The sequence below is a fragment of the Falco punctatus genome, assembly GCF_963210335.1.
Source record: "Falco punctatus genome assembly, chromosome: 4".
In the NCBI taxonomy this organism is placed as follows: Eukaryota; Metazoa; Chordata; class Aves; order Falconiformes; family Falconidae; genus Falco; species Falco punctatus.
In genome coordinates, this window is record NC_137583.1 from 37,294,321 (window position 1) to 37,319,722 (window position 25,402).

The following is a 25,402-nucleotide window of genomic DNA, read 5'->3' on the forward strand; positions in this document are numbered from 1 at the left end:
TCCCTTCCAACCCACCCAGCCTACGATTCAATGAAGTGGCTGGTGGGAACCATGGTGGCTGTCCCACACCATCTCCCACCAGTGGGAACCCAGGCTGTGAAAAGGCTCATGCGAAAGCGACGCTGCTGGTGGTGGCGATGACCTTCCAGCCAAAAACTGAGCCTGCCTTGTCCCTGCCGCCCCCCACGCTGGCTGTGGAAAGGATTAGCTCATGGGTGCCTGCCCGTGCTGGCAGCAAGAGGGCAGACTCCAGCTCGCAGCGGCAGACATGAGCTCAGCACCACGCTCCCGTCCTCAGGGTTGGTGTGGGTGGCTGTCACTTCAGGAAGCTGCTCCCCACCGTCTGCAGCCTGATGCAGCGGAAAGAGAAGGTGCAGGGCTCCACGCATGAGAGAAAGGGAGCCCGAAGGGTGGAGGATGAATGGTGTCAATGCTTTGAAAGGACAAGGCTTGGGGTGGGGAGGAGGAGAAGGACTGGGTCCTTGCAGAGCTTGTAGACTCATGGCACCGTGGATGTCAGTGGTACGTTAGCACAAACTGCCAGGGATGCTCTCCTGAACTGTGGTCCGATTCAGTCCATAGGGTTATCCAATGAAGGAACAGGACAGGAGCAGCCTAAAAAACAGTTATGAGGGTAAGCCAACCCAACCCCACCCCACCAACCTCACCCCAAAGCGAGAGCTTGCATCAAGAGACCGGCTGGCAAGGTCAACATACAGGCTGTTTCCAAAGACATGAGTGTGAAGTTTCTTTCCTTGCCTGAGCCCACTCAGCCCGCCCCCACGAGCAGGGCCACGCTCACCCTGGGTGCACACAGGAAACCAGATGCTACAGCCACTAACACCTGACACTGATCTATCCGCAGCAGAGACCAGTCAAGCTCCTAACACAGCAAGGAGCCCCTCTCGGCTCATGGGAAAACGAACCAGAAGCACAGCGTCCAGCACAAAGAGGAGCTGCTGATGCACTCCCATTTTCCACTCTTAATGCCTGAGTATAAGCAAATTTTCAGGACTGGTGAAACAGAGATTGGATCCAAAACAGAGCATGACTAGGGGAGCCCTTCCAAAAGAGTGGGATTTCATAACCCACCAAAAGGCACACTCGAAACTAGGACAAAATGCTGCGCTCGGCATCCCTGCAAGGCAGCAGGGCTCACAGGAGCAGCCTGCACACCAGTTACCCATCCTGAGGTGTGCAGACCTCAAAGGTATTTAAATATTGTTCAGTGACCTGGCCATGCAAAGATGGAGCAAAATACGCCTGCTCCACGGAATCATCTGCGTGCCTGGAAAATGCACTTGCATATTGAAACCTGGGTCCGGGAAAAGGCACCAAACCAGATCCAGGGCTTTGTTTGTTTGCTTCCTACAGATTTTCTCTTTTTTCCCTACTTGGCAAACCCACTGCATTTTGTTTTGAATGGAGTCTAAATGAGCATGCCTCTTTTGTTTAGCAATAACAACTAACTTATATAGCTCCTGCTCCTGCCAGTACATTTTTGTTTGGCTCCACAAGCCCAACGCTCTCAGTGCAACGCTTGGAGCAGCTCAGCATGATGCAAGACCAGAAGCTGCTGCACAGCATCCAGGTCAGTGCAGAGCCTCCTGAGCCCCAGGCACTGGTCTGGTGATGCTGGTATGGCTTCACGTTGTCTCTGCTGTCTCCATACCAGGCACACCACGGTGCATGTAGGTGCTTCTTGGGGAGCTCATGACCCAAAGCAGCTGAGAATGGACCCCATGGCCCCACAGCCCACTGCGTCATGGCACAGCATTGGATTTGAAAGCCGACTCCCAGCAGCTCAGTACCAAACATACTGGAGAAGAGCGCATCCTGGGCATGATCTGCAACATCCCGCCAGCATTCAGCACTCTGTATCTCTGCAGGGGAAGAAGTGGAGGATTCCCCCACCGAAGCAAGAGGGGTCAGTGTCACACCTGCCATCCAGGCTGTTCCCTGAATCAGGAGGCTTTTGCAGCCCTTGGGGAATGTTTGCGCTGGGAGCGCAGCAGCTGCAGCATGTAGTAAGGACCCCCTGGGAGCAGCCCTCACTCGGCTGCTGGAGAGGCTGTGGCAGCAGGGAGGCATGAGGCTGGGCATGCGATGTCCCACATCACAGGGCCAGCTGGTGAGGCAGTGGTGTCCTTCCAAGGTACGGCCACATTGCCCAGTGCAGCACAGCAGGGAAGAGCCTGCCTGCATGGCTTGCCCCCACTGCACCTCCCTCCTAAATCACAGGCTCTGAATTTGGGAGAGACGGAGACTTCAGGACTCCAAGGGAGGTTCGGAGCCAACCAAGTAGATCACTTGCTGACAGTCTGTGGAGGCCTCCCATAAAACACCCTGTGTCTGCAGGCCCAGTGGTTCATTTGTGGGAGGAAGGGAGCAGAAACGCTGGAGCAAATTCTACTGCAACACGATAATGCTGCTAATGCTGCTGCTTCTTTCTCTCTCTTTTTTTTTTTTTTTTTAAATTAAGCATCCTGATCATTGTTTTTAAGTGAGTCCAGAAGGAGCCTGTGGCTCAACCCCCAATTAAAAGATGACCAAAATCAGGCTTTCAGTTCCTCAGTCTCCCGTGACAGTCTGCCACCATGGTTAGGACTTCTGCCACGTGCACACTGCAGTCACAAAGCAGCACCATCCTGACTGTGCCCACACACGCGCATCCCTCCTGGGTAGCTCCTACCCTGCTCGCACACACACCTCACACAGCACCTCTAGGGCACCGGGGCGCTTCTGGTCAGGAACCCTGATAAGGGACAGTGCGTGATGGTTGTCTCTCTAGCCAAGGCAGATGATGCTGACAGCACCATCAGCCCATGGGCACCAGCCTTGAGCTGCTCTGAAGGTGGCACTGGCTGGCACAGCCTGGCTCCGGGCACCCTGAGTCACCCCTTGCGGGAGGGGAAACAAAATCTCAGAGGCTCATACAGGCTCCAGTCGCAGACCTGGGTCAGAAAGGAGATGCTGGAGGGGAGAAGTGATGTCCACAACAGGCCCTCAGCTCTGCACCCCAGCCCGGCTCTGCTGGCTTCACTGTTTCACGAGGATTTACCCCAGCAGAACTCCTGGCCCACCATGTCTGGAGGCTCACACCTAGAAAATCAGCTTTTCTGCTTTTGCACTACCAAATTACTGTGGGGATCAAACTAAATGGGTATGTAGATTACAGACCGAGGGTGTCCCTTGCCTGGAGGGTTTCAGGGGACACTGCTCAGGGTGCAGCATCTCCCTGTCACCAGCACCACACGTCCCTAAGGCACCTCCCAGTGCCAAAAGCCCCCAGTCCCTCCCCATCAGCATGGCACGGGGGATGGCATCTCTGCCTTCGGAAGCTGGGCTCAGCCCTGGGCTCCCACCTCCCAGCCAGGGTAAACCCTCCTCGCTGCTCCCCACAATGCCAGCCTTTAATTGCTGCTTGACATTAAGTATCTGAGCAAGGAAGTCTTGGGTAAATGTTCTTGCTATGGGAACACACAGTGCTGAGTCTCTTTAATTACATTGTTTTTGTTTGGCTTTTTTTATTAGTTGTGCTGTGGCTTCCCCTCCCTGACAGGCCAGCAAAGCGCACGCTAAATATGGCTGGGTTTAAAGTCCGCCGTGAAACTCGAACCGCGGCACCAGACTGGCTGGACTTGGTGCAAGCCAGGGTTACGGGACATGCATTCCAGCCGCCTGGGTCCTGCTCCGGCCCCACACCCCCCTGTCCTGCTCAAGCACCCGCCATCGAAGCAGCTAAGAGCACAACCACCACGCTCCGAAACACCTATGCAACCTCTTCTTCCTCACCTCACTCAATCCTCCTGGGAACACAGCCTAACCCTTTGCTCCACGGACCCCAAGCTGCCCCATCTCCATCGTACACACATCACTTCCACATTGGTCCCCATCCCACCCTGTCTCCATCATACCCATCACTTCTGCACCAGTCCCCATCCCAAAGCGCCTGGCCCCACACCTGCTGAGCCCACCTCCAAGCTGCCCCTCGGTGCCAAAGAGCCCTCTTCCCACCGGCCATGCTGCTTTCATCTTCCTCTGCCTCCCTTGTTATTTTAAAGGCATTCCAGAGGATGCTGTCAGGCTTGGATGTGGTTTGGTTGGGTTGTTTGTTTTCATACTGGAGGTTTTATGATCGTATTGGGAACAAGCCCTAATTGAGCTGCAATTCGAATTGCAGTCCGTGGGTATTTGTTTCATTTTTGGAAGGGCTTAAACAGCAGCGCAGCTTAGGCTGAAGAACGCATTTGGTTTTAACTGGAACCTGATGGAGACAGGACTAAGCAGAATGGGCTGCCCCAAGCTGTGACTGAAGCTCATGGAGAAGCCCTGCGTGGCCGCCCCGGTGCCAGGTACCCATGGCAGCAGCAGGCAGCGCCAGGAGCGACCACACACCTATGACCACCCAAAACCCTGCTGCTGCTGGGCAGGAGGCAGATGGAGCCAGTCCTCCAGCGCCAGGAGCCAAGCACACAGCCCTGGGCCCTGGCTTGGTTGGGGCTTGCAGCTGCCCTGCAGCCCCCTGAGCCCTGCAACCCCCTGCGTCCTGCAACCTCCCTGCACTCTGCAACCCCTGCACTCTGCAACCCCCTGCACCCTGCAACCCCTCTGCAAACCTCTGGCCCTGCAAACCCGTGCCCTGCAACCCCCTGCACTCTGCAAACCCCTGTGCCCTGCAAACCTCTGCACTGCAGGGTCTGTGACCTTGTGCTTGCCCAGCACCCCAGAGAGGGAGCTCAGCACCGCTGCCCAGGCTGCTTGGTCCCTGTGGCTGGCTGGGTGCTCCTTGCCCAAGTCGGGACTTGCCTCCAGACCTGAGCTGCTTGCAAAGACCAGGCAGCAGAAACGGACAGGACCTAAAGGTCAGCACCCAAACTGCCCTTCACAGGATCTACGTCGGTGTCAACTTCTGCTGACCGTGCCCCACAGTGACTGCCAGAACTAGCAGTTTAGCCCAAGCACCCAAAATGTGCCTGATGCTTCTGGCACCGGCAACCAGCTGGACCTTTGCAGGTAGGGACAGGAGGACAGATGGATTTCCAAAGCACAGAGGGACCAGCTGAGCACCTGCTCTGCATTACAATGGTGTTTCCTCCCTTCTTCCAAAATCTCACAAGCCCGGATGCTGAAGCAGGTCTACAGCGCTCTGGAAGCCACCCCCGACCTGCTGGCACCATCCCGGCTAAATCAGACTTCCGCATATTAAAAGCGGATAAGCAGTAGGGACTCACTGCCCCTCTTTCAGGAAGAAATCCTATCCCTGCTTGGCCTGCCAGCAACAAGCACTGCTCTGTGCCACAGATGCATGTGTGCAAACGCTTCTCAGGGGGTATCAAATGCAGAAGCTGAGTCATACGACGCTTGGTCTCAAAGATCACTGAAGGTAAAAGGAGGGAGAAAGAAATATCTCTGTGGGGTCACAGGCACCCAGCTGGAGCAAGTGGATGCTCAGTGTGGGGATGCTCATGTGGGCAACCAGGGCCAGGCTGTCATGCTGTGAGGAGGGATGTAAGGCCACATTCATCCAAGACTGTTCCTGTCCCCTCGCTCAGGTGCTGACACCCACTGCTTGGACAGGAGTGTGGCAGGCTGCTGGTGAAGCTGCTGTGGCAACACCAGCCTGCGCAGGGCCAGCGGCTGCATCTGAGACTGTCCTGATGGGAGAAGGGGCCACGGGGGCCGGTATGGCATTGCCCCAGCCCCTCTGAGGGCTGCCGCTATGTATCTGCACCGCAGTGAAATGCCCAGGACCCTCCAGCAGCCAGGAAGAAGCACTAATTTGTCTTCCCCCATGATGGCTCAAGCACGCGTGGGAGGGATCTTTAAGCCCTTCCAAAAATGAAACATGCGTTTCAGCATGGCCTCACACCAGGGTAACATTCCACCCTGCCTCCTCCTCACCCTCACTGAGACCCACTGGGGCTCTCTCCCCTGACACTGGCTCCTCTGCACCACCGTGCCTGGCTCATGGGATGCTGGGGCTCCACAGCACCCATCCACCCAAGCCACCCACTATGGTTCAAAGGTTGGCTCAGCTCCTCGCTTTGCTGGAAACAGAGCTCCTGGGAGCCGCATCCCTGCTGCCTGGCCCTGGGGCTGCAGCTTGCCCTGCACGGGGGCATAACCACATGCCGTGGGGGTTGAGACCTACAGACTCATCACAGCAGTGAGAGGCAATCAATTTGAACCCAGGCCTGCGAGGATGACAAGCAAATCCTTTAACCTCCTGCGCCACCTGGTGCCACCAGGAAGAATACGCTAGTGAGATCCGGCTTTCACTGGAAACCACCTCTTCTCCAAAACCATGAAATTGTAGAAAATTGGCCCAAGAAGGACTTCTGGAGGTCATACAAGCTCACTCCCCCATACCTGTGGCTGGTCTCCATCCTCAGCCAACTATAGCCGACCTGCACTCCACAGCCCTCCAGGGGACCTCCCCAGCCCATCACTGGGATGTCCCTTCTGGTAGGAACCCACCTCCAGTCCATCACCCTACCCAAGCCATCCAGCTAGACAGGGACCAAGATGCTCAAGCCACTGAAGCTGCATGATGGAAACCAGCTCCGCTGGCTGAAGACTTCCAGAGCTGCACCCAAAGGGGTTATAAAAGGCAGGCCACAGACATTGATCTCGGCAGGGAGGAGGAGACGACGGCCAAGATACAATGGAGGAACAGACAAACGCACACACCCGGCTCCAGAGCTGCTGCCCAGCTGGTAAATGTTACTGGAGTCAGAAAACCCCTCTCCCGCTGGAAGGCAACCAGCAGGAGCCAGCCAGCTGTGCTGGGCACACTGGCCGCTACCCACAGGGTATCCCTGGCACCGCTACCAAGAACAGCCACCTCCCTATTGGGGATCTCCTTGGACTGTTGGTGGCGTGTCCCAGGCTGGCTCCCCATTTGGCACAGCTTTGTGCCAGGATTTACTCCCAGCTTGCTCCACAACCAGCTCCCTGTCCAGCACTCACTGGGGTCTTCTCTGACCAACCCCACCACGTAGCCCTGGTGCCCATCTCATGCCAGCACCACCCAATGCAATGCCAAAGGAGTTGGTTCACTGCCATCCAACGACAAAAGCACTCATTTGTGCCAAAGCCAACCTTCCCTTCATGCATCTCCAGTGGAGTCAGGGTCGAAAGGCTGCAGTCCAAGAGAGGAAGCCAACTTTCTTTTGCCATTTTGCTAGAAAACACCCCACAAATGCTCGAGCACTCTTGTAACAGCACTAGCTGGGGAGACCTCACCACCAGCCCGGCCTCCTTCCAGCAGAGGTTTGCCTGCTGCCTCCATCAGACCAGAGCTTTCCCACCTCAAGCATCATTTTATTCTCCCTCTAGCTGAAGAAAGTTTTGAGACATTATCAGGTAGATAAGCTCAAGCTGAGGATAACAGAGCCTGTGGAGGAACTGTCAGAGCCTCCAAGATAGCAAGTAGAAAAGATTTCCACCCTACTATAAAAAAGCAACGTTAAAAATCATAGTAATCATCAGGTCAGATCTCCAGTCATCATGACACTCTAATCCATTCATGTATCGATGCAACCAGTGCAAAGGCCCTTTCCTGAGGTCTCACAAAACATGGGAGCACTGGGAAATGCTCTCTCCTCTCATTGAGTGTTGCCTCAGCTTCTCCTGGTCCATAGACAAGATACTACCCAAGCTGACCTGAGCTCTGTTCCTCGCTCTGCCACTGAGGGTGAGAGGCAGGTGATGCCCACAGCCAGTGCCTCAGCTTCCATGCATGGGAAATGGAGATGAAGACAATGTCATGTGTTGTAAAGTGCTTTGAAACTTGCCAGTGAGGAGCACCAAGCAACTGCTTGGGCTCCTTGCAGTCACCACCCTGACCTGGACTCGTGTGAGCAAGGGGATGCCTCCAGAGATGGGAACAGGAGGTGCTGGGTGCAGCTGGAGAGCAGCGGGTGCAGTGGCCAGAGTCTCTTTGCAGCTGGGGACTTTAGCAGCTAGCCTGTGAAGAGCTCTTCCAGGCATGCACAACCATGCTTTCCACAGGCTAACAATTTGACCAAATCCGTGTTGATTTCCACCAGGAATGCACCAACCCTGCCAAATTTCAAACCTTTTTTCCAAAGCGCAGAGGCACCAGAAGTCCTCAAACAAAGAGACAGGAGGAAAAAAAAATAAAAAATGGCAAAGCTACCATTTCCCCCCAATCTTCTGCTGAAACTTGGCAGGGTGGGGTGGGGGGTGGGCGGTGAGGAGGGGAGAGTGAAAGTTCAGCCTGAGGCAGAGTGAGCATGGAAAAATCCAGCCCAAACAGTTAAAGTCTGGCAAAGGTATAAGCAAACAAACTTCCGCTGGAAAGTGTTAGACAGCCTTAACAACAGACGTCTGCTGGCTCCATCTGCAACCAGCACGTTGGGTGAGAGGTGTCCTCCTCGCCCCTCCATGGCAGCACGCGAGGATGACTTCGCTGCAGCACTGAAGAGCAAGGGCGGCAGGGGCCAATGGCTGCAGGGGGCCCTGGAGGTGGGAGGTGGCAGCATGAGGTGAGAGGAGACCACTCCGACCCCAGCACCTCAGAGATGTCTCAAAGCACTTAGGAGATTCCTGTTCACATTGTTACACAGAGCAAGACCTTCAAGCCAGACCTAAATAGCTTGGGCTCCTCCATCACCAAGAGGCTGTGAAACATCTCACAGAGTTGGTGGCCCCAACCCAAGGTGGGTGCTGGTGTCTCCTTCCTCCCCCTCGCTGTGCCCTGAACAGTGAGAGATGGGGCCAGACATCCTCACGCTCCTGAGACACTCTCATCACCCAGTGAAGCTCCTCACCCTGCCTCTCCTGGCTGTGCACTACAAGACAGCTTCCTCAGGACCAAGATGCCCATGGACCTGGAAAGCCACTCCAGGTACCCACTGCATCCTGGCACACGCTGGCCTGGGATGCCACACCTTGTCCCTCATGTTAACACGGGCTGACTCAGGCTGCAGTCACACCTTCCACTCTACTGTGCCAACAAGCCCTCAGCCCAGAGGGTTTCTCTTCCTCCATTACCCCCAATTTTTCTGGTGACAGACCAAATAGTGTGGCGTGACACAGACACAGAAGCTAGCAAGCGTGATCCCCAGGTGAAGTGTGGGAGCAGGACAAGGCAGGCAGATTTAACTCTTACCTCTGTCACAGACCACATGGGTGACCTTGAGCAGGTCACTAAAGCCAAGGTGCTGCAATGGGGTGCCCACCATCCCCACCAAGACCCGGGAGAGCAGCAGTTACGGCAGCATGGTCCCAGCATAGTCCAGGGACAGCCTTGTCTGTCTGCTGGCGTTTCTACCCAGGGTGAAGAGCAACTGCTCAGGCAGCAGATACGTCCTCCACGGCACAGCAGGAGGATGAGATGAGTGTGCTGGTGCATAAGAAAGGCAGCCTTGGGTCCCTGTGTGATACAGCATCCTGCTCCTGACCTGCCTGCATCGTCAGGACAGAAAACGGCCACAGAAACTTCATGAGTTCACGTGAAGTTCACCCGAGTGGAGCTCTGCTCCATAAGCAGAACTGCTTTTCTGCCTGCCACGAGCCTTCCAGAGCTCGTGACCGGGGCAGAGCAGGGCCAGGAAAGCACTGGGAGGACGAGACCTCTTGGCAGCATCAGCATTCCACCTGCACAGAAAGCAGGCAAGCACTCCACTGGGTCGTCCACCCCACGGAGCTCCAAGAACATGCTTATGGCTGAGGTTCACTCAGACACCCCCTTGGCCAGGCAGCAAGACACCACGTGTAGACAAGGAAAGCAGGAGCATTAGCCAAATGTCACACCAGCCTATCTGTGTCCAGAAGCAGCCTCCTTGCTTCCCAGGACTTGGCCCACTGCTCTGCAGGATTTCGGTGCACAGAGGAACCCTGCACAGCTCTCCTAACGCAAGCACCTGCCCGGCGCGGGGCACAGCGGGACTTGGCTCCGAGCTGCCCCCGAAGCCCGGCAGTGCTGGCAGCCCGGCTTGCGGCAGGGAGGCTGAGCGGGAGGTGGGCTGGCTGCCCGCGAGGGGCACGGGGCAGTGGCAAGGCACCTCGGCAGTGTCTTGGCGCGTTAGACCTCAGACGACCTGCTTATTCACCAGCAGACGCACGCTTCACCCGGCCTCACTTTCTGACGAGGTCCAGAAGCAGAGCAGTCCCTCCCAGCAGCAGAAACACAGCCAAGCCCCACCGGGCTGCCCCTGCCCTCGGGGCTGCTCCTGGCCACAAGCAGCAGGGGCTGCCCCCCTGGTGGCTGTCCCCTTCAAGGCTTGGTCTCCTGACATAGCCAGGCCTGTAGAAAGGCTGAAGGCTCTACCACACAGCAGGAACGAGCACCCTCTGTGACCCCCAGCGCACAGTGACATTTAAACCCAAAAGAATTTGTTTTTAAGACATTACCTGCCTGGACCTCCCCAGACCTAGAAAAAGTTGTCTGCCCACCTCTGCTCCTGCCACTGCCTCTGACCAGAATAACTACCACCTCTTCCCCAGCAAAGATGCTGATGAACGAGAACACCATTTGAGGAGGGGAGGAAAAAGGACTGACTTTTAGCATCTGCTTCCTGGGCAGAGTAAGTTCCAGCCACCTGGGATGCCACACGTGGCACAGACACCTTCATCTTGGTGCTCTTTGCTGAAGTGGTAACATAAACTAACAGCTCCAGGTGGGGATCCCAAGCTTACAAACCCTAACAATAAAGCTCGACCTGTTAGCTCCGAGCTCAGAGCCAGCCCCCATCGTGTCCCTGGGGGTGGGGGAATGGGTTTGCCAGCAGAAGACCCCTGTTACCAAGAGTACTGATGCAACAGCCAGCTCCTTCAGCAGGAGATCTCAAAGCTCTTGAGAGAACAGGTCAGTGTTTCTATGCTACTTTTAAAGAGTGAGAAACCGAGGCACAAACAGAGGCAGAGGAGGAGCCTGAGGGTGGAGAGGAGAAACAAGGCTGCAGGAAGAGCTGAGTAACCACACTGCCAGATCTACCTGCAGTCCCTGCCACCTCAGAGGCTGCAACAGCTACACACTCAGAAACCTGTAGGGTCTGCACAGGGAACATCAACTCAACCAGCCACGGCATCCCACCAAAGGGGATGATGGCTCCTCTTGGGGCAGTGGGCCACAGCTGATCCTGATAGCGCCAAGAAGAGATGTTTCTTGGAGCTCTGCTCAGCTCAGCAGCTGCTCTGGTGGCCATGCTTAACAAATGCTACCACATAATGCTGTATGTTCATGTCTCAAAGCTCCGAAACAACATCTTTTCACAGCAGGAGCCTGCCCTGACTTTAGGCAGGAGAGATTTGCCTCCCAGCTGCTAACTGGTGAGCCCTCACAGGCTCATTGGGACAACTGTTGGATGGAAACCAGACTCTGAGCAGACCTGGAGGGGGCTCAGGTGAACCTCCGCACCATGGGCAGAATGAAGACCATGTGCAGTCTCACAACGATGCTGGCGGCTGCTGCCAAGTGTCCAGTTCCACTTTGGACAAAGCAAGGCATGAACCTTGTCTTTTCCTGGCCCCGAAACTGGAACTTTTATCTCATCTGCACCATTTTGCACTGCCCACATAGAAAAACCCCTCCACACTGCCCAACAGCTCTTTGTGGTGGAAGATCTTCATCTGATTGCAACCCTCCCTGTTCACAGTGCAAATAAAGGCAAGGAAGGCCAAGTGGGATGAGGGGAGGAATGCCCCTGGGGAGTGAGCTACTGCAGGACACACTGGGGTATATGGACAAATATGGGAGGAAATCTGGAAGTGAGGACCAGAGGGGAACATAACTCCTCCCTGAGCTCCTCTAGGCATGAGGCTCAGCAGATGCGGAGCTCACTTGGGCTCACAGGTCTCTGAGAAGCAAGCAAGCCAGCAGAAGAAAGGTGGGTAAGAGGGATGGGTGTGAAGCAAAGAGATGGGGAAGAGTGAGTGTGCAGGCAGTAGGAAAAACTCAAGCAAAGAGGGAAAGAGATCCCATCACCCCCGAGGACCTGTTCCTTGGTGTCCTGAGTGTCCTGGGCTGACTCCTACCTCCAGTTTGTCCTCCCTGCTGAGCGCTGCCCATCCTGGCAGCATCCAAGTCAGTAGGTCCAACATTGACCTGGCACTGAGAAGCGCTCTCCAGGAAGATAAACAGGAGTTTTCTCAAGCTCTGGCAGGCAGAAGCGTCTCAGCCAGTAGGAAACTATCTAAGAGCAGAGAAAACCCACGCAACAGGGACTACCACTGTTTAAGGGACAAGGGAGGATCAAAAGTACTCAAATACCTTGGAAGTGCCAGCTGTCAGGACTATCTGGAAATGTTGATGCTTCTGTGTCTCCCGACCCCAGTGTCCCCAGCAGCATCAGTAGCAAGGCCAGCGATCCCTTCTGCTCCCAGGAAGAAGCTGTCCCCAGGGCTGGGGGAGGCGCAGGCTGGCAGTGTGGGGGCTGGGGCAGACTGCCTGCCTTGCTGGGGCTGCTCCAGACACACAGCTTGTCAGTACTGCCCTCCCCTGGGTGCAGATCGGCTCACCGAGAAGCCAGGTTCAAAGCTGGCAGGTCCTGCTAGTGGTAGGAAACCAGAACTATTATTGATATCCCTACTGAAAGAAATATATGGAGATACTTCTTGTGTGCTGGCTAAGAGGGCTGGGAGAGCAAGGACCCTCCAAATCCAGTGTATGGGAATACCAGCTGGTATGGAGGACCCATGGCCCCTTCAGGAAGGGCTTGACTCACACTGAGATTCAGACATTCATGAGGCTTCCCTTTCATACCAAGGACTGTGGCATCTCTGCACTTTCCCCCCAGCACAACCGTAGGGCTTGGGCTGCCTGCTGTACAAATCCGGGCAACGGGCACCTGGGCATGGACACAGCCATGAAGAAGAACCTGTGGAGATCCTGCAGGATGAAGAGTATCTTCCACATTCCTCAGCAGGGACCAAGGCATCCACCCTGCTTTGCAGATCCAGGCCATGGGAAGTGGAATAGAGATGGCAAGAATAAACCAAAACAAATCAGGCAAATGGACTATTTGAGAGAAATCAAACTGTGCTCAGGATAATGGAAATGCTGCACTGGAAAATAAACTTACTGGGGTTTGGAGGTATCAGCTACCAGCAGGGGGAAGTGGCCAGAATAACACATCAGCACGATATTTTAAATTTGTCTTTTAAATAAATGACATTTGCCTCCTGTGCTATCAGTGAGGAAGGGATCTAGCTGAGGGCTCTGGTCCCAGACAGGGAGAACCTGGAAATCAGTCTTCTCTGAACATTTTCCTTCCATCACTTTCTCAGAAGGCTCAATTTTTCCTGCCGGAGTGACATGAGAAACAAATGCAGATGGGACTGCTGGAGCCTGTGGCAGCAGGTCCCAACACTGCACACAGAGAGGATCAGGCCCTTGGTCTTCTCCCAGCCTCTCCAGCCTCATCGTAATTGCAAGCCAAGTTGCCTCTCTGCAGACAAGGAGAGAACCTGGGCTGATGGAGGCTTGTGGCATCAGGAGGGGAGGCACAAGTCTCACACAGACCGTACAGATTTGGATAGTCCCTGACTTCCCCCACACTGCCCTCTTCCCCCCACTGCGCCCGTGGGACGGGTGCTCCCAGCTCACTGCCAGCGCTGCGGGGCAGCAGAAGTGGAGCTGCACAGACCCCAGCTCCTCTGCCGTTGCAAGCCCTCTCTGGGCTAAGGACCAGCTGCAGCAAGCATGCTGGTATCACCACGAGCAGCAGTTGCCCTTAAGCCCCTCTCTGTTTGCAGGCAGCGAGGATAAAAGGCAATTTTCCACAAATAAATTATTCCTTTCAAATGCTTTCCTAAAGGCAACCCCAACTTTCAGGGAGATATTTTGCAGGCTCGCTCCTCCCCATCCCCATCAGTGAGTCCCTCACAGTCACTGGTGAGTCACCATCCCACCAGCTCGGGGCGGGTGAGTTCCTGCTCTCCCCACACACCAGACGCACTGACTGTGGCCATCCCCAGCATGCCAGGGGTAAAGCCAAGCTCTTGGGCCACATTGCTCCACGTGTAGTTTAACATCAAAAGCTCTGGAGCTCCCTAAGCGTTGTCCAACTTGTCCACGGAGAGGTGTCGTGGGAGGGTGGGGGGATGGCAGCACCAGGAGCATGCAGCTAAGCCCCCACCCTGCCCTGGTACAGGTGGGTCTCCTTGTTCACTGGGGCTGCAGCTCCACTTGCCCGCATTTATCGCCCGTAAACCAACTTCTGAATGGCCTGCTGGTGGCAACGTCCATCTGCCATGCCAGGGGGAAGCTCAGGTTGCCTGGAGCCCTTGGGCAAGGGGCCCTGCTGTGGGCTGGCTCCCTGGGCAGCTGGGACACCCCAGCAGACCACAGCGCGGTGTGGAAGTCCAGCTCCCATACAGCTAATTCAATAAGTCACAGATACCATGACTTCATAAGGCAGAGAGGCTCCACAGCTATTAGGGGAATTGGGAGCAGGGGGAGGAGGAGCTGAAATGGAGAAGGGATGGAGACGGGGAGGGTGGAGAGGGGGAAGCTAAGACAAGCAGCAGAACAAAACATCCCATAAATCATGAGGAGCTGCTGAAATACCAGAACAAATGACCCCATAGCTTGGCCATTGTTCCCGAGTGAGGGCTTAAAGCGCTCCCAGTCGAGACAAAGCGCCTCGCATTTCGTTTCAACACCATGCTGGCCCATCCAGGACCTGTGCTCAGCACAACTGAACTGGGGGCGGCTGTGTTTCAGCCCGGACTGATGGCAGGGACTGGTGGAATGGGGGAGGTGAAGCTCTCGGCGAGGCTGGCTGCCCCACACCACAGCCGGTGCAGACATGGTGCCCACATCTCAGTTTGCCCAGAGCATCCCTTTGCTTCCAGATGCCCACACACATCCCAGGCGCTGGCACTCCTCCTCTTCCACTGAAAGGCCCAGGGACTGGTTGTCCTTCTTATTTTCCCTTGCTGAGGCTAAAAGCTTCCTCGGCTGGGAAAAGAAGGGGCTCCAAGCCTCCTTTTGGACATGCAGGTTAAGTTAGGAGTAAGACAGCTTGGGGAGGGCTGTGAAACCCAGAGGAGCTCTGAGCCCTCTATCTTTACAGTGCTGCTCCTCCTGAGCTCCCAAAAAGTTGCTGACAATTCACTTTGTGCTGGTTCCCCCTGGCACACAAGTGACTGTCAGGCAAAGAGTCCTGGGGAAAGCACTATACAACCATAGACTGCTATGATGGAAACAGCCCAAGCCTCTTGTCGAGCTCTGCAAGCAGCAGCCCGACAGTGCACTGGCTCAGGAACAGTCAGACAGATCAGCCGGCAGCTCAGTGCATCCCACGGGCTCTGCAGCCCCCTGGGACCATGGCACTTGTGTACCAGAGGGCGAGGAGCCTGCCTGTGGACAAGTCATCCTCACTGCCTGCCCACATCAGCTGGCAGCAGCCGTGGAAGAAGGCTGAGCAGTGCCAGGCACCTCCATGGCATGGATTTCATCCCCCAGCACAGCAATTTAGGGATAATTTCCACACCACACGAGACCACTTAAACACAAAGAGGAAATTCTCTTACATCACAAAATTTTAAATAACTTTCATGAAAACACTTCTGTTAAAAATTTTTTGCTTTACAACCAACTCAAAACATGGGGCAGAGAACAGCCCCAGAGTTGCACGTGCCACCTCTGCCAGCCCCATGGTGCCAGTGAGGTTCCCACACTCGGCAGCTGTGACTTCTGCCTTCCTGGCACCACCACTGCAGAAGGACACCCGCCAGCTGTCACATCCAGCCCTGGTGCTGGGACATCATGGGAAAACCAGTCTGCACCTTCCCATCTGGGCAAGGATGGTCGGCACTGGGGGCTGCAGGGCAGGCAGGTCTCCGCGCATCCCTCTCTTCGGCATAGGAGAAGCAAAGAGCTGAGATTCTGCAGCGTGCCAGGGGTCAGGCAGCAAAACAAGATGCAGGCAGGACTGAACCCAAGCCGGCTGCCTGCCTCTAACCACTAGACAACATGCTCCTGCCAGCGCTGCTTCAACAGCTCGTGGTGGGCAGCCAACGAGCAAAACTGAGATAATGGGATGGGGGAAGTGAGGAATGTACTACATTTTTCCTGAGCCACCATGGGAATATGCTATTCTGACCATGGATCGCAGGGAGGCTGTCCGACATGAAAAACTCAAGGAGTCCAAGTAGAAAAGGCAGCAAGTAGAAGTAAACAATCAAGAAGAAAACAGAGGAAAATCAGGGTGAACAAGAGGTGAGTATGGGGAAAGGAGCGCGGCAGGGAAAGTAAGCAGAGGAACAAATGGGAGAAGGAAAACCAGACTGAGAGGTAGGAAAGGAAAAGGTAGAGACAAATGGATGCCAGGAAGACAAACCTACCAGGGCTGGAACTGCTGATGAGCACCAGAGCTGGAAGGATGCAAGAGGGGGACAGAGGTTCCCAGGCTCCACAGGCACAAGAGTAAAGCAGCGGAGAGCAGTCTTTTAGTGGATTAGGACTCACTCAAGAGGGAAGATAAACGTGGATTATTTCTCAGGTGACACGCACATGAGGAGAGGGGGCTCTCTTTGCCTCAGTTCACCCTAAGTGGGGAGAAAAGGGATTGCTGCTGTTTCAGGGTTGCTGTAAGGACAGCAGGAGGTCTCCACAGGAGCCGCCAGCTTTCATCTTCATTCCCAACAGCAGAAGGTGGCGAGCTTCAAATAAAGAGTGCTTTTGTCTCGCACACCTTCATGCTATTTAGGCTTTGGAGCTAGATTAGTATCACAGACCAGCAGAGAGCAGAGCTTTAATAAATCAGACCCCAAGTCCTTCCTTGCCTCAGTTACCAGTTTTTGCCTCATTTGGAGCTGAAGCGGCCTCGATGCCCTGTGAGACACAGCATGCACCGTCCGGCAAAGAGGAGGAGGAAGGAATCAGCAAACCTAAATAAAACCAGACATGAGCAGCCCCAGGGTTTCTGCCCCAAGCTTGGGAAAGCCTGGCACTACCCCGCTCCCTGCGGTGCTTCTCTCTGGGCACCTCCAGGCAGCAAGACACCGGCTCACAGGGGCAATGGGCTGAGGTGATACGGCACATTCATGGGCCCTAACACTGGGGACTTTGTGGTGCTGGCTTTAAAAAAAAATAGCCTAAAAAAAGCCTAATAATGAAGTATTTATTTCAGTAAACAACATATGAATGAAAGAAGTGTTTTCTCAATACTTCACTTTTTCCCTGCCTTCCCTCCCTTCCCCCCTGCAATTTTTTTTAATAAGTGGAACTAACGAGGCTTCGCTCACTGCCGGCCGAGTTGGGGAGCAGGACCGTGCTCTGCTTGCCTGGTGCAGCACATAAACACGTGCTGTGCAAATAAAGCCTGCCTTGTGCCCGGAGAGAAACGCGACCCACGAGCGTGTCCCACCCGGCAAGCAGGGCAGATGTGCTCAGACGGATGCACGGACTGCAAGACCTGTGACGGGAGCAGCCCTGCGCCTTCAGGTAGGCAGCGCGGGACATTCAGCACCTTATTTATTGTGGCAGTGAATAACTGCACCTCCTGGCCCACAGAGGTGCCACTGCCTGGTGACCCTGCCCCAAAGGGCTTCAAGGTCCCCAGCAATGGGGAGAAGGGCCAAGGGGAGGTGAAAGGGTCTGTTGTCCCCATCCTACCTGGCAGCGCTCAGTGCGGGGGACACAGTGTCAGGCAGATCCTGTGATGCTGTACAGCTCTTCCTCTTCTACCTCAGCTTCATCCAGCCCTACCTGAGCACCTGAACAACTGGGAATTCTGGAAAACTAGCTCAGCTTGCCCTGCATGGGAATGAGAGGTAAGGATGCTTTCCACTATGGCAGAGACACGAGGGGCTGGATTGACAGTGCCTTGGTAGGAATTTTGGGCAGAAAATGCTAAATGCTCCACTGGACTGACACCCAGCTTTTCAAAGCAACAGGCACTGATGATGTTTTGCTTATAATCTCTATCTCCTCCTTGGCAACAGGTAACAGCAGGTCCAGGAGCCCTGGCTTGGCTTCAAGCCTTGGGATTTAGATGGGCAGGATTCTCAGAAGCCACTGATTTGGGAAAACACAGTCCATCACTTTTCTATCCCCCTCCTACCTGCATGGGATGAACTGAACCCGCCATCATACGCAGTGTGAATGTTCATCTTCTGCACAGAGGCAGGTAAAATAATGCAGTGGTGACCTGGTTTAAGCTTATAAATACATACAGATTTGATGCACGTAGATATTTGTTCTGAAAGCCAAATTAGGCATCTGTACATAAGCCATGCTTTCTGTTGGCCACAGTGCCCAGCAGCCTTGCCTGCAGCCCAGGACCTCCCATGCAAGGTGCAGGGCGAGCAGGGGCAGCAAGACCCATGGCTCTAGAGGCCCTTCTCCTTTGTGCAGAAGCCCAGGGACACTTATCCTGCTACAGTGATCACAGATCCCTGAAGACGTACAGGGGATGCAGAGAAATGATGTTTGACACCAGGGAGAAGGCCACATGCCCCCTTTGCAGGAGACAGCTGCAGAAGAGGCTGGTGCTTGCATGGGAAAAACCTCCAAGTGCCTCCCCAGGCAAGCGTGCATGTGTGAACCAGGCGCATGCACCACTGGCACACGTAAAAGCCTGCCTGCAGCATGCCCGTGCTGCCGGGGAGGCAGCGCTCCATGCCCCGTGCACAAGTGCCCCCACCACTCTCTGAAAATCAGGCTGTGTGCATGTAAAAGCCCATTAAATACCTGCACTGCAACACCGCAGCTAGCACAGCCCTTAGCTGTCTGCTGAACCACGGCAGCAGCACCGGGGAGAGGATCAACAAGCACACTGAGATGGGCAGGGAGCAGGTGGTGGGCAGGGTCCTCCCCCTGCTGCTGCCTGCCTGGCTCCTTGTCACTGCAACCCACCGGGTCACCCCTCCTCTGTGCCTGGCCACTGAGTGCCGGCGAGCCCCAGCACCCTGGCCCACCCAAGCTGGCTGCCAGGTCGGGCATCTGCCCCAGCACAGGACACCTCCAGCCATAGATAAATCCCACGACTGCAGGGCAGTCATCTTCCTGCCATGCCATGCCCCTGAGGAACAATGACATCAGGTCCTTCTCTTTCAGGCCTCATGCTTTCCAGCTTGATCTCCAGTGCAATGGCACGTGGCAAACTGAAGGCAAAGGCCATTCCTCCCCACCCAGAGCTCAGCTCCAAGCTGGCTTACAAACCCCCTATAAACCAGCATCATCTACCGCTGCTGTGGAGTCACTGCTCTACAAGGTGCTTTGCAAAATAATACAAGATAGATGGTTTCCCCCAGGAAAATGTTACAGATTGAGTGAAAATGTACCACAAATACACCTTTACACTGCAGGGCTAAAATGGGGTCTGGGGGCTTCAGAGAGACATCGAAAGGGAGAAAAGAGATTTACTGAATTCTCTTACTTCTTTATTATGAATAAAGAGAAACACTGTTTTCAGTGGGCTCTTTGCTTGTGTTCCTATTTGGTATATCACAAATTCACATGTTTGTCTGTTTACAAGATTTACAGCAATTGCAGAACAGCTTTCCTGATGACATAGTTTCGGCAAAGGGAAGAAAGTTGTGCAACTGGAGAAGAAAGCTATCTGTCACCAAATAGCTTAAATTCTTTGTCTGGCCTCATTAATACCTAGTTAGCTTTGATGCCTAACTAACCTCACAGATAGAGGAAGCCTTTGAGGAGGACTCTGCAACCTCACACTGAAGTGTTAGAACATACAATAAAAGCCAGAAAGATCTCCAAAAAAAGCAGGGAAAATGAGAACCAAGCTTGACATTCTTGCAGTTTCTAAGCATTTCTTTTCTTCTCTCTCTCTCTTTTTTTTTTTTTTTAAATAAAAGTTTTACCCTCCTTTACCCATCTAAGGAAACAGAAAGCAATGCAATTTCCAGTTCTTTTAAATATCCTTAGCAGGTCACCTCTAATGCTGGGAGGGTTGACTGTGATCTGCTTCCAAGGCTGTTGCATCAGAGCTTAGAAACCCAGGATAAATTACTCCGTGCTCCAGCAAGGACTGCAGTTTGAGCCTGTGCTCCACACGAGGGGCCCCACAGGCACCACCGCAGCAGCAGCAGCGGGGAAGGAAGGAACACTGCATCACTCCAGCATGGGCAAACGGGGCTGCCTGGTGGGTGGCTTGTGCTGGGACCACCCCAAACCCTCACACCACTCACCCCGGGTACAGCACTAGCAGGGAGCCCCTGAAGCTCCCAGTGCCACCACGCTGGCTGCGGCCATCTCACTGCAGCTCTGAGCTCTGGTTTATCCAACAGAGGTGCACTGGGCAGTGAGGGGCCGCGGGATGCCTCCTCCAGCAGCTCCTATAAGGAGCACAAGGTGGGAAGGGAAGTGAAGGGAAGGGGAGAGGAGAAGCTGGCGGCCGGGGCTGCCAGAGGCTGTGCACTCATGTGCCCCAGCCCAGCAGACACGCACATCCGCATCCCACATGAACCCTGAAAGACCCCCACGGCTCAGTTTGTGGGGTCTCCTTCAGCTGCCCCAAGGAAGGAGCCACCTGGGGCTCCCTGCTGCTCCCTGTACTGGGGCAAGGGGGGATGTTTTGGCTTGATGTCCTGCGAGAGCTCCTGCAGCAGAGAGAGGGGTTTGAAGGGGTGTTGCTTGGGCAGAGACAGAGTGGCAGCAGTGGGGACAGGGGACAGCAGCAGGGCTGGAGAGGCACAAGCTCCTTTCCCCCAGCCTTGTCCTGCGGCTCTTACCATTCAATGCTCAGAGACCTGGGCCGGAAGGCAGACAGCTCAGCCGAGGCATACTCAGCTTTCCTTCTCTTCTCCTGCTTCTGCTTAACTGACAAGCGGTGGGCAAACCTAGAGAGGCTGCTTTCCGACCTGGGGAAGGGGAGAGGAAAGGCATTAATGTCATTGAAGCACCCCAGCTCCGAGGAGCAGGTCCACGGCACAAAGCCAGGTGAAGCTCGGAGCTGAACGGAGGGGGCTGCTGGGTGGCCAGCAGCGCCGGGACAGGATAGCACCAGCCTCAGGGAGAAGAAGCAGGGCTGCAGCAGGTTTAGCATCACTTCAGCAGGCCAGGACCAGCATGGGTCTGTGGTGTGCTATTAGCAAAACCAAAGCTGCAAGCCTGGCAGGCTGGGAGCACTGGGTCTTGCTCCCCACTGCGGCAAAATCACCTCCCTAGGTTGTATGCCCCTGCCCAAATGCCAGCTGGTGACGGCCAATGCTACAGAAACGCCGGCTGCTTCTGCTTCTTGCAGTACCTGAGAGGGGTCTGGCAGCTGGGGAAGCATCAGTGGACAGAATCAAAGCAGGCCTCTTCCACCGCTGCACACTCCTTCCAAGAAACCCCAGAGCCCCTGTGGCCTCCCAGCTGGGGCCTTCAAACACTGGGACAGCTTTCCTGAGGTGGGCTGGTATGGAAATCAGCCCACGACAGAGATGTTTCGGAGGAGGAAACAGAAATATTTGTGAGCAAATTGGTTCAGCTGCAAGATGTGTCTGCACAAATAAAGCCCCTTCCTGCTGGGCAGGATGCTCCAGCATCACTCCCAGTCCCTGGGACCCAGAAGAAAAGCATCCCCAGGCTCCGGGGTCATGCTGCACACCCACCTCCACCCCAGCTCTCTCCGTAAAAGAACTGTTGTCCCAAGGCACAACCACACCATCTCCAAACTCAGGGGCAATGCAGAAAGCTGGCCCTGAGATTTGCTTGGGAGGTGCCTGCCCTGCAGAGACCTGCAGCCCTCTGCCTTCCCCTGCAGCACACAGAGACCCCGGTGTTGGCTGTGCCAAGGGCCAGCACCTCTGGCTTGCAGCTGAACACAGCGCATCAACCTGTCCCTGCTGCCAATTCACCAGGAGTGATGAGGGAGGAGCAGATGGGGAGCTGGGACACCCAGCTTGGGCATACGACCAGGCTGGTGGCACTGGTGCTATCTGCCAGCCCTGCCACACACGCTGGCACAGCCACTGCCTCTCCTCCTCCTTCAGTCCTGCACTAGCAGGACCAGCTCCTCCTGCTCAGCTGGCTCCAGGCTAAGCAGGGAAGGGGAAGAGTGATTTGACAGAGGTCCTGGGGGATGAGGGACAGACCTGGGGGGAGACTTTGAACCTACACACATTGTTAAAGCCAGTCCTCCCCTCCTCTTGATTCCTGAACAGCTCCAACAAAACAAAATACCTCCAAGAAAAGAAAGAAAAAAAGAAGGTATTTCTCAGAAATGAGAGCTCCCTGCCTTTCCTCACAATAATTATGCAACCGCGACCAGCTAACCGTTTTTTTCCTGATACATTTTAAACACAGACATCTTCAATTCATTAACTCTGGTTATTGATTTATTTTTCAGCTTATGAATTGCTGTTGCTGGGGATGGGGTGGAGACAGCTTTCTGGAGAAGGCTCTCGTCTCTCCAATCACCGCTGGGAAAGAGCCGCTCAGACCTTCCAGGGTCATTCTTTACATTCTTGAGAAGAAATACTACTTTGATGTAAAGGATGAGGTTTGCCTTAAAAGAAGCCCAACAATAACCCCAAACCCCAGCTTTCCCCTGATCACAGCCAGAGGAAGAGGTGTTCAAAGAGGAGCGACCCAGGTGCCGTGTGAAAGCCCATCGAGCAGAGCCCTGTGCTACCACCATCCCTGCCACCTCGCCTCTCCCTTGATCTGGTGTCAAAGCTTGGCTGCAATGAATAGGATACCAATTTAGAGAGGCATGGGCATTGACCACAGCAGCCCCTGGTGTGATGTGGACCTTGGGGCGAGCAGGGCTTGGGGCTGATGCAGGGATGGGGCTGGGTGGTGGGACTGGATGCTGCTGGCTTCCTATAGCATCTCCTCGGTGGCATTTGACTGTTCCTGCTGTGGCAGTCCTATGCTGCCCAGCATTCCACCTCTCCAGGAGAGGCTCCGGCCTCCCTGCAGGGGTGAGGGCTCCATCCCTAGCTGCCAGGATGCTGGAGGTGTTGATCTTATAAGATATTTGGGGACTGCCTGGAGAACACTGTCCTGTTTGCTGTGCTCCCTGATCCCCACCATGCTCCCTGTGCCATTACAGCCACCCCTCCCAAACTGGTCCCCAGCCAAGATGGAGGGCTGGGAAATCCCAAACCACCTGCATAGATGCAAGAAGGCAGCTGCCCCCTGCAACAAACAAGTGCCTGTCATGCCGGTACATGCCTCCTGCGATCAGCACCACCAGGACAATTGCACGCCCAGGAGGTTTACCTGGACACATTCACTGCTCCAGGCAGGGAAGAAACAGCCACTGGATAGAGCCAACAGCATCCACCAAGAGCTGGCAGGGGGAAAACAGGGTGACACACCAGCAGGGCTGGGAACGAAGAAGCGAAGAAGCGTTAGTCTCTGGCAGCAGGGTGTGCTGGTGGGGGTGGAGCCACCTGGGTGCTCTGGGACATGTGGCCTTGCCTTGACTCCCCCGGTGGCACGGCATCGGCATCGAAGAGGAAGGCGCAGGGAGAAAGGCGATGCTCTCTGGCTCAGGGCAGGTGCTGCCTAGATCTGCCCAACCCAGGGCGGACAAGCAAGGCCACATATAAGCCAAAAGGTGACCAAGAGTCTTGACATGTATGCTGCTTTCACCCCCCAGACCAACCTTCCAACCTACCAGTCACCCAGCTGGTTCACCCACCACCTCCAGCTGCTCACAGCCAGGTTAAAGGAGATGGCTGTGACTGCTCTGATGGGCTGGTACATCCTCCTTGAGAGCTGTCAGCAATTCATCCATCACTGAGAATGAACAAACATCCTCTCACCTCTGCCAGACCCAAAAGCTCCAGCAGAAGCATCACCAATTAGAAAGCCAGGAGCACGTTACATATCATCTGGCTATTTATACAGTGCTGCTTTACATAAACTGTACTGCAGAAGAGGGAATGAATCATACCTGCTCTGCCGTGGCTGCACTCAGGCAAATGCAACCCAACACCAACAGCCTGCTCTGCCTCTCTCCCTTTGCCCCACCGAGGTCCTGCTTGTGGGTCAGCTTCCCTGAGCTCCTGGTGCTGGGGCTGCTCTGGTCCCCTGGGGCTGGGGTGCTCCCAGGGTCAGGATGCTTCCACAGCCATGCTAGGCACTGTGCCCGGGGTCTGTGCTCTGTGGGACAGCAGCAGCGAGTTGGGAAGGGGATGCGGCTGGAACCATACTTTTCCTTCCCAGGGCTTTCCAAACAGTAATAGATGCCTCTGTCCCTTGAGAAAGACCAATGTTAGGGATCTTAAGGTAGAGGCAGGGAAACTGAGGCACAGAGAGGCTGTGTGAGCAAGGCAGGTTCCCTGTGGCTGTCAGCATCCATCCTTCTGTGCACTTCACTGATGGACAAGATTTTCGTGCCTTCTCCCATCGGTACCAGCATACTTAGCACCACAAGTGTCAATCTAGGGAATAGGCAGCCCCAGAGAGCCACTGCTGCCTTGAGCCTGCTTCATTCCAGCCATGGGACAGGGACAAGGCCAGCACCACTCCCCCAGCCCTGCCTGGAGTGCTCATGGTCCAGCCTGGGCAGGATTTGGGGTGACCTGCCTACCCCACAATAAGAAGCAGCATCTCTGCAGCAACTTGGTGGACCCAGCCTGCTGCACCAGCACCTGCCAGGGCTCCCCGGTGGTCCCCGCACGCTGCCAAGGAGCCAAGGGACACGCGGGAAAAACCATCAATTGAAACATCAACCGCAGCACTGGGAAGAATTGTCTCCTGACAACCAGAGAAGGTTGTTCAGCTACTGTGCTGTATCATAAATCACACCTCTATGATTTGCCATCTGTCAGCCAGATTACACATGTTCAGAGTCCCATGTCAGCGTTTAAGTCAGAACACAGCATCTTTTTCCCAGAAATAATTATTGGCCCTGGAGATACTTGCAGCAATACCCATTCTCAGCTCTTCCCTCCAAACCTCCCAGCAGAGCAGAGCTGGCATTGCTGGGGAGGCAGGAACACCGCTGTTAGTGGGGCATGGGGATGCAAAGCCTGCACGTGACATCTCCCCCATAAATCCACTGCTTCGTGCGCATGCGGGGGTGGCAGGACCCGGTGCGGCAAATACACCCCTGGCATCAGCCACAGCACCCACCCCTTGCCACAGGCATGGAACAAGCAGGGGCAGCCAGAGGCAGATGCTGCTGCTGAAGGGAGATGGGGACATTGCTGTCCCTAGCCTGGTGTGTGCTGATGGCCTCCCAGGGTGTTGAACCAGGATGAGCAGAGGGTGCCCAGAGCAGCACACAGACCCTCACTGCTGGCACAGCCCAGCCCGGGCAAGGCTCAGCCCAGGGCACAGTTCCACGCCAGCTGTGCTGCCCAAACATGCCATGTAACACCAGCCTGATGCCCATCTCTTCACCAGGCATGTTTTCTGGGGGTCTGACCCCAGCACGAGTAACTGCTGAAGCCCCCACTTGCTGAGGAATGCAGGCAGAGCAGAGACACCGTGGCTGGCAGTCTGGCCCCATGCTGCCTG

General features: G+C 55.0%; 1 protein-coding gene across 5 annotated transcripts in view; it reads right to left on the minus strand.

The window, feature by feature from the left end:
• Positions 1 to 25,402, minus strand: part of LOC308063845 (ankyrin repeat and fibronectin type-III domain-containing protein 1-like) — a 221,494-nt gene that overhangs the window by 20,376 nt on the left and 175,716 nt on the right. For 3 of the 5 annotated variants that reach the window (XM_080387341.1, XM_080387340.1, XM_080387344.1), the window contains one exon: positions 20,674 to 20,802. The exons of the other annotated variants lie outside the window; for them this stretch is intronic. In XM_080387341.1, coding sequence (XP_080243467.1) covers positions 20,674 to 20,802 — 129 coding nt within the window. The remainder of the gene's footprint in view (positions 1 to 20,673; positions 20,803 to 25,402) is intronic. 5 annotated transcript variants of the gene reach the window in all.